Below are 13314 nucleotides of genomic sequence, written 5' to 3' on the forward strand. Positions count from 1 at the left end.
GATATTCATGCTTTTTCTCTGTAGGTGTTCCAGTACCAATTCAAGTGACAACTCTTTTAGAAAAAATTTTCGTTTTTTTTCGAGGTTATTCCCAATGTAAATTACTTGCGAATTGATCCCAGCAACATTTAGTATTGTATAGAAAATTACCATAGGCCAACGTCTGGTGTTTCGGCTCACTTTATAAGAAGCGCACATTTGATCTGCTACATCAACTCCACACTTAGTTTGATTGTAAAAAGTGATTACTTCTGGTTTCATTTGCTCTCCAGATTGAGGATCAATGGCATCATCATCGTGCAAACTTGAAACTAGAATGACATTCTTTCTTTCGCGTGGGATGTAGGAGACCAAAACTTTATCATTATTAAAACCAAACATTCTTGTGTTTGCTTTTCTACCTTTGACATTTATAAATGCAATTGGTAGCTGTTTTTTGTTTTTTCTGACAGTGCTGACATATGAAAGCTTCTTAGTTTTTAATTTATCTACGAGATCGAAGCTAGTAAACTAGTTATCCGCTGTTATATTCCAACCAGATCCAAATAAAGGTTCAGCCATTCTCATCACCACATCATTTGGTTTGTTGCTAAAACAAAAAGGGCCTTGTGGTTTTGCCCAGCATAAATTTCCAATTTGACAGTATAAAACATCCTGGCATCAACTAGACTATAAAGTTTTATACCGTATTTGTTTGGTTTTGAGGGTATGTTTTGCCGAAACTGACATCTACCTCGAAATCACGGAAGCATTTCATCAACAGTAAGATTTTCCCCTGGACTAAAACTTTTCTGACAATTATTGACAAATGTTTCAAAGATTATTCGAACTGGGGCAAGGCGGTCGGTTTCTTTTCTTTGGTTTCGAGTTCTTCGGTCATCAAAACGAAGACAACAAATAAGTGTCTTAAAACGTTTGAGACTCATAACAAGAGAGAATTTTTCAATGCCATCACCTTTTTTTCCCAAAAGATCTTCCAAACTCATTCGATTTGCTCTATATACTCCTGCTAAATACAATAGTCCGATGAATGCTTTTACCTCAATTATGTCAGTGGATTTGATATCTCTCTGCCGCACAAACCTATCTTTTATGGAGTCAATATAAATATTTGTGTATGTGACAATCAATTCAATTATATTGTCAGTAAAAATATTATTCCAACATTCATATGGAGTTTTGGCATTTTTTGCATTTCCAATGACTCCTGGAAGATGAGTGCAAATGTTGTGTGTCTTTCGACGTCGACTTTTTTTTAGTGGTTTAGTTTGCCACTCCGTTTTTTTATCTTTGCCCATAAAAGAGTTTCCTTCTTCTTTGTCATCTTCTTCTGTTTCGTTTTCAGATTGCTCAGTTTCTGAATTAAGAATGCATTGTTCAACTTCATCTTCAGAGTCAATATCACTTTCTTCTGCAAAATTTTCAATTTGCAGAAGAAAGTGATATTGACTCTGAAGATGAAGTTCTTCTTCAAAACTTCTTCCTCAAGTAACTTCCTTAGCTCATCAAATTGAGACGCCATTAAATTTTTCTTTAATAAATAAATTATGACATAATCAGACGCAATGTGCATATTAGGCCATTTGAAGATTTTCTATTTATTTTTATGAAATACGCACAGTTAGTTTAATATTACTAGTTTAAAATGTGCGAAATCAACAAATCTGAAAAAAAAAATTAAAAAATAGCTACCTAAATAAGATGACTTAATCGGGCGCAATGAGCCTATGAGAACACACAGGTCAATTAATACTCTTTGCGTTATCTGTAAAGTAACTAAGTGAGAGGGTTTTATAAGTCTTATAAAGACAGGAAATTACTAAAAAGATCTAGATTTAAAAGCGCTCCGGTGTGGAGAAAGTAACAAATGAATGAAGCATGTGCCTGTTAGATCAGTTGCGCCCGACGGAGGGTTAAAACTGTTTATCATAAAACAATTATGCAGACATCTTGTGACATTTTGCCATCTTCAAGTAACATGGTCTACTTTATTTATACGGCCGGATATTTTGCATTTTGAAAAAAAAAAAAATAAAAGGCCAGTTTTTTCGTAAGGCGTTTTTAAAGGAGCAACTGGAGTTTCAAAGAATATGGTTAACAAATGTTGTATTGTGAATTGTCGTTCAAATAAAATAAAAAAAATTATAAGAAAGGTAACACGAATCAACGTTTTCGATTAATAAAAAAACTAAAGACTATTTCAATTACTTTGGGTTGCACAAATTTCCCTGAAGAAGGTCCATCACAACTTATAAAATCTTCTAATTCGTTAAGAAAATCACCAACTAAAAGAATATTTCATCCAGATCAATATGGACAGTTTTTATTGAGTGATTTGATTAATAACTTTGATGATATTACTGAAAGTATTGCTCCAGATGGTTTTTCATTCTTGAAGTATGATGATCATGTAATTTTTTATCAATTGAGTCATAGTACTTTATCTATTCCTGAAGTTACAGAGTGCATTCGCATAAACAATGAGATGCATGTTAAATTATTTTACAAAGGTTCACCCCTGCCATTGCCTCAGTGGTTTCATCATGGAAGAGATTGTTGTTTATCTCGTAAAAGTATGCTTTATAATTTTCCTACCTACATTAAATCACAAGCTGAACAATTTTCATCTATATATTGACTGAATTACAGCAAATTAAGTATATGAAGAAACCTATTTTTTTAGCTAATATTATAAAGTATTCACTGATGTTACGATATACTTCTATACAGTCATACCAACTTTTGCGTTAAGAATTGACTTTACCATCAATATCTTTACTTAAAAAAATAACTAGTGGAAATACTGATGCTCTAAGTTGTGCAAAACATTTAAAACTAGAAGGGAAGATATCTCAAGACATTTGCTTGATTTTTGATGAACTGTACTTGCAAAAATGTGAAGAGTATTTTGGTGGAGAGATGATTGGTAGTGATGAGTCTGGAGAATTGTATAATGGAATAGTTTGTTTTATGATAGTTGGCCTGAAACAAAACATTCCATATGTGATTAAATCATCACCTAAAAAAACAATCAATGCTGAATGGTTGAAAGAAGAAATTTTTGAATGTCTTCATATTCTTACTGAATGTGAATTTAATGTTAGAGTTATTGTGTGTGACAACCATTCCTCTAATGTTTCTTGTTTTAAAAAATCCTTTGTGCATCAAATCAACAAGCTGAAGATTTGTTTTTTATTTACAATCTAAAAAAGATTTACCTTTGTTTCGATGTTGTACATCTTATTAAAAATATCAGAAATAATTTGTTAAATTGTAAAAGATTTTTATTTCCAGATTTTAAGTTTGATGGGTTTAAAGATCCTATAATTGTATGTGGTGGAGAAATAAAATCCGCAATATTTATGAAAAAGACCTCGCTCTTGGTGCTGGTTTGCGTAAAGCACCAAAAATAACAATGAAAGTATTACATCCAGGCAATTTTAAACAAAACGTTTCTTTAGCGCTTGCAATCTTTAATGAAATTAGTTCTGCAGCAATTCACTCATATTTCCCTGATCTTAAAAGTAGTGCAGATTTTTTGACATTATTTTACAAGTGGTGGGTTTTATCAAATTCCAAAAGTCAGTATTCAACATGTAATATTTTAGGTAATGCAGTTGTTTCTGGAGATAAAAAACATGAATCTCTTAGGGAAATGGCACACTGAATTGAAGCTTGGCAATTGCAAAAGGTACCAAACTGTGAGAAGTTTACTTTAAGTGCTCAAACAGCTGCAGCATTGATAAGAACACTCAATTGTCATGCCTCATTGATTGAGGACTTACTTAATGACGGATATAACTTTGTTTTAACTGGAAGGTTTCAAAGTGACCCATTAGAAAGGAGATTTGGACAATATAGACAAATGAGTGGTAGAAGAGTTTTGGTTGGTTTAAAAGATGTCACAATTTCTGAAAAAATATTAAAAATCAAAAGTATAGTATAGGAAGTATTAACTTTGATGATAGTTTGAAAGTACCACTCGAGTCAGAAAATAATTTAACAGATTTGAAAAACTTTCTTCTTGATATCGATACAACTCAGTGTACTCCAGAAATCATGAATCTAGCACCAGAAAGTAGAGAAGTAGGTGCTCATATTGCTGGATATGTAGCAAATAAACTAAAAAAACGCTTTGGTACATGTTGCCAAGAATTTTTATGTTGTGCTAATATTGATGAAAGCAATCCTGATCAAACTTATTTAACAATTATTTCTAGGGGTGGTCTCACTATTCCTTCACCATCACTTTTGGATTATGTTTGCACATCGTTTGCTATGATTGACTACTCTTATAACAAAATAAAGAAATTTAATTTACATCAACGACAAGCTTTAGAATATTTGTTAAATCACTTTTGTGACTCTTTTCAGACTTTTTCTTGTCCCATGCATGAGAAAACTGGGATAAAACTTGCTGGAAGAATTGTTATCAACATTTTCCTTAATAATAAAAGAATTATCTCTACCAGCGAAGTAGCTGTTGATCATGTAAAATCTTTTAAAAAGAGAAAATTTGTAAAAAATCAATAAATTATATATAATACAATTATTTTTTATTTTGATGAAAAAATAAAAAGATTTAAAGATTTTATATAAATACTCTTGTTTTTTAAATTGTGTCTGTTTACTAAAATTCTAAGTTTTAAGATAAAGGCTTGTTTTGATATCTTTTTATTTATTTATTTCTTATATAATATTCGTTTAGTATCTAAATTTATGAATATAAACTACTTTTGTCGACTTTTTAAATTTAGAAAGTAAAATACATTTGCAAATATTCAAAAAGCCTTAAGTCTTCGAAACATTACGATTTTGAAAACTGGCCTTCTATTTTTTTTTCAAAATGCAAAATATCCGGCCGTATAAATAAAGTAGGCCATGCAAGTAATAATTTTGCAGCTTTTAGTGCATCAATGTTACCAGAACAAATTTTATTTAATAAAGTAAGTGATGGTAATCGAAATTCTTCCAAAAGTACTTTGTAGGATTGCATAGATGTATAGTGCAATAATGCATATCGAATTAGGTTCCCAGAGTACATTGGTTTTTTTAGATATTTTATTTTTTCAAGTTCTTCGAAAACTGAGAAATATTTTTCCGCTTGGCTTCTTAAATAGGCAGGAAATTTTTAAACATAGTTTTACGAGTTAATGTAAAATTTTGACCATTACAAAACCATTTTGGTAATGGTACTGAAGTAGTTTTACATAAAAACTCTCATCAACTCGTATACACTCAATAACTTCTGGTATAGAAAGCTCATTAAATAGGTACGTGCGTATCTGGGTTTTTACGGCACCGATTTTAAAGACAAAAACTGTGACCTTTTTTTTCACAGCGTTCTCGAAGTCGGTGTGGTAATGATGTATTTATTTGTCTTTTTTTTTTTAGAATTTTATATCAGCTTAGACTTTATTAAAAAAGTAGAATGTTTTATGTTGAATAAATTATGGTTTTTTTTTACGTGTAATAAATTTTTCAGTTTTTTTTATTGCTATTTAAAATTGTGTTCCTGTTCTGGCACTGCATTGATATTGAAGGCATGTTGGTACATATTTGAAATTTTCCAGTCAACTGTATAGATCTATTTTCTATGTCCCTGCCAAATTTCATCAAAAAATATTCACGACCACATACCCTATTGTTCCACACATTGGAGGTATGTATTTCCACTTCCGTTACATAGTGTTAGGGGGAGGGGCGGTTTTTAACAGTAGAGAATTCAGTATATTTGTTTTTTTTATTCATTATAATGATATATTTTATTAGAACTGTTATTTATATATTTATCTTTCATTGAAATTCATTAGTAACGATAAAAATTATTGTAAATTATTGTAAATATTGCAAAAAAACGCGATATTTTTTTATGCATGTTTTATAAAATTTTATTATAAATTTTACTATTACGTTTTAATCATTAAAAATACTTTGTTTCTTTAAATTCGAAACTTTTTTGTTACGTTTTTTAATCGTTTTGCACATTTCACTATGCAAAATCATGCGCAAATTAGCAATGATTCAATTACAAAGCTCCTGTTAGCCGAACGCGAGTTTTATACGAAAGTTGCATTTTTCTTAAGCAATGCTTCATAAAAATAATGTTACTTAAATGAGCATAACTTTTTTTGTAATGATTCTTTTTTCATAAAGTTTTCACCATTTTATTACAAATTCAGAGCTCTTTCGAACCATATATAAAACTTGAATAAATAAATGGTTTGAAACACACGTACCTACATTAAACAACATTTTGTAAAATACAATGAACATTATGTTTTAGCGTTTGGTAGCCACTTGGGTATGGAATATCAGCAATGCAATTTAAATTAATTAAATCATTTTTAAAAAATTCGCTGCTTAGATCATTCTGGTAAATACGTTTTGTTGGAAATTTCCTTTCCAAACATATTGTCGGTAGAGATGATTTTTGTATAACATTTGGATGTATAATTGGTATTGGTTTTAACTTCTTTATTAAACGAAATCTTTTTTCTTGTTTTCCATGTTTTAAATATTTTTCCTGAAAATGTTTGAACAAATAACTGATGACTTAGTTGGTACCCAGTTTAGTCTATTTACAAATTTTATCCATTTCGTTCTTAATTCTTCATTAACCATTTTTTATTTTCAATATTTTAATTTTAAGTTTATGTAAATTCGTTACACTTTTTATTCAGAACCGCATACTAAACGGTTCAGTGTCGTTAAAGCGAAATTTTTTAGAGCGAAAATTTTTAAAGCGAAGCTCGGGAAAAAGAAAAAGTTATAAATGAAATTTCGGGTAAGCGAGAAACTTAAAAGAGAGAATTTTTAAAGTTACAAATTTTTTCCCTAATAAAGAAAAAAGACACGATGCGAGGGAAATTAAAAAATATGTTTGCTTAACATGTATGCGTGTAAATGTACTAGTATTTTATGAGTATGATAATACATTTAAAGACTGAATATCTGTGCAATAATTATAAGCGAACGGAGTCTTTTTCTCACCCTATTTAGCATTAAATTTCAAGGGCCCCTCATTTTAATTATTGTTATATATTTTTCAATTTCTTTCTTTATTTATTTTTTATATATATTTTCTTTCGCTTTAAAACCTTTCGCTTTTACATCATTTCGCTTAAAAACTTTTCGCTTTAACGTCCTACTACCTACTAAACTGGCCTTCTATTTTTTCGGCAAATATGCAGATTATTAGGCCGTACACTTTAAGAAGGCCATGGGTTTTCTAAATTTAGAAAACCCATGGCCTACTTAAAGTAGCTTTATAAAGCTATTTTAAAAGATAACTTCAAGTTAGCTTTAGAGATTACTTTTTTAGTCGCAATTCTTTTGTTTTTGAAACATAAACGATATTGTTTAAACTTTATAAAAAGTAAAGCTTTTCATTCTACAGTTTTTTGATTTTGATTATTTTTCGAGTCTAGTGCTGTATTTGGAGAAAGAATAATAAAGCTGACAGCTTTATTTATTTTTTTTTTCCAAAAACTAACAAAAATAAAGTTAAAAAAAGTTTTCAAAAATTTTCCTAAAGAGTTATCTGGATAGATTAGCAGCCTTCTTCCATCTGTATGGCAGACATTCACCCAAAGTGTTGATGCATATATAAAGACCCCTGTTGATTGTGTTGACCTATCAAAGGATTATTATGTCATTTTTTGGGGAGTAATAATAAACCCACCCCCACCCCCACCCCTTAACAAGAAAAAATATAAACAAGTGGGTTGAGTCCCACACCCTTGAAATTCTCACTGTTTGTTTTGTAAAAGTAAATATTAATGGACAAGTTGTCTACCTGGTCGCCAAATATTATATTATATAAATAATGCGGAAAATATTATATAAATGATAAAATACCTAGGCCCTTGTTACAAATGTGAGTAAAAAATCATTTAAATATATTATTAGTCAAAAGTTAGTCTAATTTTGTGCAAGTTCCCAATCCACCGTTAGACGTGCCAATTGTCAAAAGTTACATCTAAAGTTGCTAATTTGAATAAGTGCTACAAATGATCTGAAGTTGCGAATCATAATATCATAATATAATTCCTACAGAAATTAATGTTTAATGTTTAATGTCGTCGTTTCGTCATTAGTTACTAGGCTTTGAAAGAGCGCGTTCTTAAAATGCACGCGGCCATTGGAGAAAGATCCATGAGGCGAGTTAAAACTTTCGGCGCTACTCGACTTTCTCCCCCCCCCCCCCCCTAATTTTATGATTGATTCTGATAGAGAATTTTATGCTGATTCAGAAAAATATAAAAACATAGACCTGAAAGTCAACGGAAAGTGCTCTAATTCGAAGTCAAAGTTGTAAAAAATCCCACTAAAAACCCTAATATTCGCCATTTTGAAAATAATAAGTTAATGAACTTTTAGCTGACAAAAGCAATACATTAATAGCATGGTTTTTACGTTAAAAAAGTCGTTAAAGTATGTTTATCTTGCGCAATTTTTTGTGGCAATGAAAATAGCCGTTTTTTGATTATTAGAGAATAAACTATTTTGCAAGTAATGTACTTTTGTAATAAATTTTAAAAAAGAAATCAACAGTTTTTTTTCCTAAAAGAAGAACTTTTGAAACTCAGTTCATAGTTGTTCTATCACATGTAAAATTTAGAAAATGTAACCTTCAAACCGTTTTTTTTGATAAAAAAAACCAGCGTACAATACAAAAATAATTATTCATCAATTTTTCTACATTCTCAAATTCTACTTTCAACCTTTATTTGAAATCTTCTATTAATTTCATTTCCTTATAACACTTTCGTTACCATACTTTAAAATAAAAAAGATAAGGCTTATGGAAACCAGGTCTGTTTATTGCGCAATGTAACGGTAATTAATTTTCGTTAAAAATGAAAGCGTTTTAAAAAAAAAATTAGAGCACTTTCCGTTGATTTTCAGGTCTATGTTTTTATATTTTTCTGAATCAGCATAAAATTCTCTATCAGAATCAATCATAAAACTAGGGGGGGGGGGGGGAGAAAGTCGAGTAGCGCCAAACTTTCTTCATTTTGGAATTTAATTATTAGTTTAGATATATTAAATAAAGAATCATATGAAGATAAATAATAATCGTTAAGATCATCTTATAATTGAAGTAAGTATATAAAATAGTTATATATACATTTTTATTAGATAAAGTAGAAAGGGTTTAAATTTTAATTAGATAAAGTAGAAAGGATTTAAATTTTTATTAGATAAAGTAGAAAGGATTTTAATTTTTTAAATCGTTTATATTTTGTTTGTTTTAGTTTTTCTTTCTGCAGTTTTGTTTTTATTATCTTATTTTTTAGAAGGTAAATAGGGGTATGGATGTTATTTAAAGTTATACTAATGCTATTTCCATAAAATGGTTATTTTTACTTTGAAATTTCTGTGATGCTATTAACTATTTTTCTTCTTTTTTAGAAAATTTAGAAAAGTAAATTAAACTTTTGTGCCAACACTGACATGGCATGTCACATGTTATTGTATGTAAAGGTTAAATTTTGTTATGAGGATTACAGTTCTTATGAAGAAAAAAAAGAAAGTAAAGAGTATTGTTTGTAAATATATATTTTGTATCTTTTTAAATTTTCTCGCATCATTTTTAAAATTTTTGTTTGCACTCGTTTATTGTTTGCATATATGCTTTTTTGATATGTATGTGTATGTGGTAATAAGTGCTTTATAGTTGTTTTATCAATGTGTTTTTATAATAATGTAAAGTGTTTTTTTACTGTTTGTGTATGTGTTAATATGTGTTATATAATTGTTTTAAAATTGTGTTTAAATATGTATATAAGGAATATATTTAACCTTATATACATATTTAAACACATTTATTGTGTTTATAGTTGGTACATATGTTTATATTATGTTGCTTCCGTGTTTTCAAAGTGCTGTGACTTGGTAAACATCTACCTGAAAATCAATTATTGTATTTTAGAGGAGCAGAACAAATGGATTTAGATCGTGCAGCTCAACGTGATACGCACCTAACGCCATGGTTTAAGTTAAATACTGAAAATGAAAGAGCACATTGCTATTCTTATGTAGACATTCCTTACCACTTTATATCTGATGATAAACATTGTAAATGGAAGGTTAGACAAAGGGGTGGTAATAAGGTGATAGTAAGAATGTATAAAGTTAATCCAACTGGAGAATTGTTTTTTCTTAAACTGTTACTTTTGCAAGCAAAAGGAGCAACATCTTGGAAGGATGTGCGTACTATTAATTATATTGTCCTTGAAACATTTCGTGAAGCATGTGTTTTGAAAGAATTGTTGTAAGATGACACTGAATGGCAGAATACTCATTCTGAGGCGGTTTTAACACGTAAGCCAAAGCAAATTAGACAGTTGTTTTCAATTATTTTGACCTTTTGTGAATCTGACAATCCTTTACAACTCTGGAATACATGCAAAGCTTTTATGATGGAAGATTTCATTCACAGCTCAATCCCACTTCTAATAACTGAACAAGCTACTTTTCATCAAATTGAAAAGATTATTAATCAAAGTGGTAAAATGCTGACTGATTACAATCTGTCTGTTAATGATGAGTTTATAGGCTTAAATCTAGAAAATTTTGATGAAAATGTTCAACAACTGAAATAGTAGAATTGTGTATAAACACAACCAGCTGAAATAGTAGAATTGTGTGTAAAATGTTCTTTGCATTGGCAATGGGTGCAGAAGTTTGCATTAACTGAAAATATGAGCGTACAAGATGGGGAAGGTGAATTTTCCCAATGGCTACTAAAACTTGGGAATGGAACAATACCTGTCAAAGAGGAGGATCCTTTTAAAAGATGCATTGAAATACCAAATCAGTGCATTATTAGAGAAAATGAATCAGTTGTTGAAAAGATTTTTGGAGATGCTGATCAAAATGATTATTCTAAACCCGTGATTTTAACACCAACTAATGTTGATTCATTATCAATGAAGAAGTGCTTGAATGTCTGCCAGGTGAGGTCAAAATTTATTTAAGTGCTGATCAAATTGATACTGATGACCTTAATGAAAGAAATAATTTTCCTGTTGAGTTTTTGAACAGCTTAACTCCTTCAGGTATGCTACTTCATTGTTAAAAATTGAAAATTGGTTGTGTAATTTTGCTAATTAGAAATTTAGATCTCAAAGCTGGGTTATGTAATGGTACTCGAATGAAAGTTTGTGCTCTTCAAAATAATTATATTGATGCAGAGGTTTTGACAGGTGTTTCTGGTGATAAATGGGTTTTTGTTCCTCAAATTCAGTTTGCTCCATCAGATTCTAATTTACCTTTTGTTCTGAAACGTCGTCAGTTTCCTGTCAGATTGGCTTATTCAATGACAATTAATAAAAGTCAAGGTCAAATATTTGATAGAGTTGGGGTATATCTCAAAAAACCGTGTTTCTCTCATGGTCAACTATATGTTGCATGTTCAAGAACTAGGGCATTTAATAGTTTGTTTTTCAAAATTGATAAACATCTATTCAAGGTATGGTAGGTAAAAAGTGTTACACAAATAATGTTATATTTTTTTTATTACTTTTATATTTTTTTCATAGTTTTTGATAAATATACCTGTCATTTAATATGTTTATATGTGTTATATGAAACCATATTTGTTTATAGCTGTATATATGTTTAAATTATATTGTTTCCATGTTTTCAAAGTGGTGTGAGTTGGCATTATATTGAGCAAGATTGATAACCTTGCCAGCCAAGCGGTGTACTTATAGCAGAGGTGTGACTTGGCAGCATTTAGTGTCAGGCGGTGTTACTGCTTTAGAGCTAGGTTGTGTTGTCTAGCCTTTTTTTAATTATTCTGGAAACACAATAATGTCTGTTAATGTTTAGCGTAATGGGAGAGTATGCAACCTTGATCTTTAAATCTAGGGTGTTTTAATGTCCTAAATTTGAAGTAATTGAATAACTAATATTGAATATATAAACAAATATACTTTTATGTAGTTATATGTTCAGTAAAAAGATAAATATATAGTTAACTTTAAATTGGTTTTCTAATTTTGCTTTTCATATTTTAATTTGGTTTGTTATTTTCGCTGGATTTTAGGATCAAGGGTGTAAATATTCTATTGTTATGTGTTAATGTTGTGATGTTTTGTGTTGATAGACTGCTTGGCTTACCTTCACGTTGGTGTCTATTGTTAAAAATGAATAATAGGTAGTTTCATTATTGGAACTTACTGCTTTTATTTATTTACTAAAAGCCAACATTATGCTAAAAATGCAGTTTATATCTTAATTTGATTTTTTTTTTTTTTTTTAAATTTATTTTAGTATTGTTAATCCTTTGCACTTCGAAACAGATTTTATAGTTACATTTTCGATAAATGTTTATATTAACTGCCATGTCAAAATAGGTTACTATAAATAGGTAAATCGATTTTCAGTTTTTATGTGGTTTTTTTTTTTGTCTTTAAGATTTACGATTGACGCATTTATACGATTTATAAAAAGAAAACCTGATTACCTTTTATTGTAAATTTTTGTCAGTTAAAATGATATAAATATATGCAATTAGTTCAATTTTTTTTTAATTTTCTCTATTTTATGCCTAATAATATTTGTTGTACGTAACTTAGGGGATCTTTTTAAACGGGGGGTGAATATTGTAGTTTTGCGCATTTGTCAAATATCGAGTTACTTAAATTTTATAAGGTGTTTAACTAATTAATTAGCTTAATTTTGAGGAAAGAAAAAATTCTTATATATGTTAAAGTCTTAAATCATTGTTTTACATTTTATTATTCTGGTAAAAGGTCTCCATCAAAAACTTGATTACTCTTGATAAAGATAACTCTATTCTCCTGACCACCATTAAGGCAAAAACGGGGAAGGAGGTCCTTTATTAGTGTCAAAATATTTAAGAGAATTAAATTTCGAGTAACAAAAGGAATTTTTAGTAAATGATAGCAAATTACCGTTTATTAAAAATTGTTGAAGCAAAGAGGCCATATATAAAAGTGGTCAGATTAGTGCCATAAATAGTAATGGTCAAATGTTCAGTTATTTTTAATTAATTTATTTAGTTGTGTGCATTTAACGTTTTAAAGACAATTTCCTTTTTTAAAGAAGCATGTATCAAGGGGATACCAAAAAATTAATAACTCATGTATAATTTACGTTCGCTTTAATTAAAGTTCATGTTATAAAAAATATGACAAGAATTTAGTTTTACTTTTTCGTTAATTTAAAGCATGATGAAGTGTTATTACTTTGAGTCAGTAACAAAAAAACATTGTTTTGAGCTTAGTAATGTCGAGGAAAATAGTTCTGCCTAACACTGATATGACCTATGTTAGTTGT

At 29.4% G+C, this 13314-nt stretch overlaps 1 protein-coding gene and 2 pseudogenes across 1 annotated transcript; all 3 read left to right on the forward strand.

Moving 5' to 3' along the window:
• Positions 1 to 1996: 1996 nt before the first annotated feature.
• On the forward strand, positions 1997 to 3301 carry LOC149890293 (uncharacterized; annotated as a pseudogene).
• LOC149890294 (uncharacterized) lies at positions 3142 to 4533 on the forward strand (annotated as a pseudogene).
• Positions 4534 to 9018: 4485 nt separating this feature from the next.
• LOC149890295 (uncharacterized) lies at positions 9019 to 12534 on the forward strand. The gene is made up of 3 exons (XM_090085351.1): positions 9019 to 9106; positions 9418 to 11779; positions 12286 to 12534. The coding sequence occupies exon 2, from the start codon at positions 9951 to 9953 to the stop codon at positions 10281 to 10283; it is 333 nt and encodes a 110-aa protein (XP_089941477.1). The 5' UTR covers positions 9019 to 9106; positions 9418 to 9950; the 3' UTR covers positions 10284 to 11779; positions 12286 to 12534.
• The last annotated feature ends 780 nt before the right edge of the window (positions 12535 to 13314 follow it).

The sequence above is a fragment of the Hydra viridissima genome, unplaced genomic scaffold (genome assembly GCF_058129835.1).
Source record: "Hydra viridissima isolate aposymbiotic clone 2 unplaced genomic scaffold, HvirCarnegie_v1 scaffold_4, whole genome shotgun sequence".
Taxonomy (NCBI): Eukaryota; Metazoa; Cnidaria; class Hydrozoa; order Anthoathecata; family Hydridae; genus Hydra; species Hydra viridissima.

Excerpts from the sequence above, each read along its gene's own strand:
- LOC149890295 (XM_090085351.1), top strand. The coding sequence starts at position 9,951 with ATGGATTTAGATCGTGCAGCTCAACGTGATACGCACCTAACGCCATGG.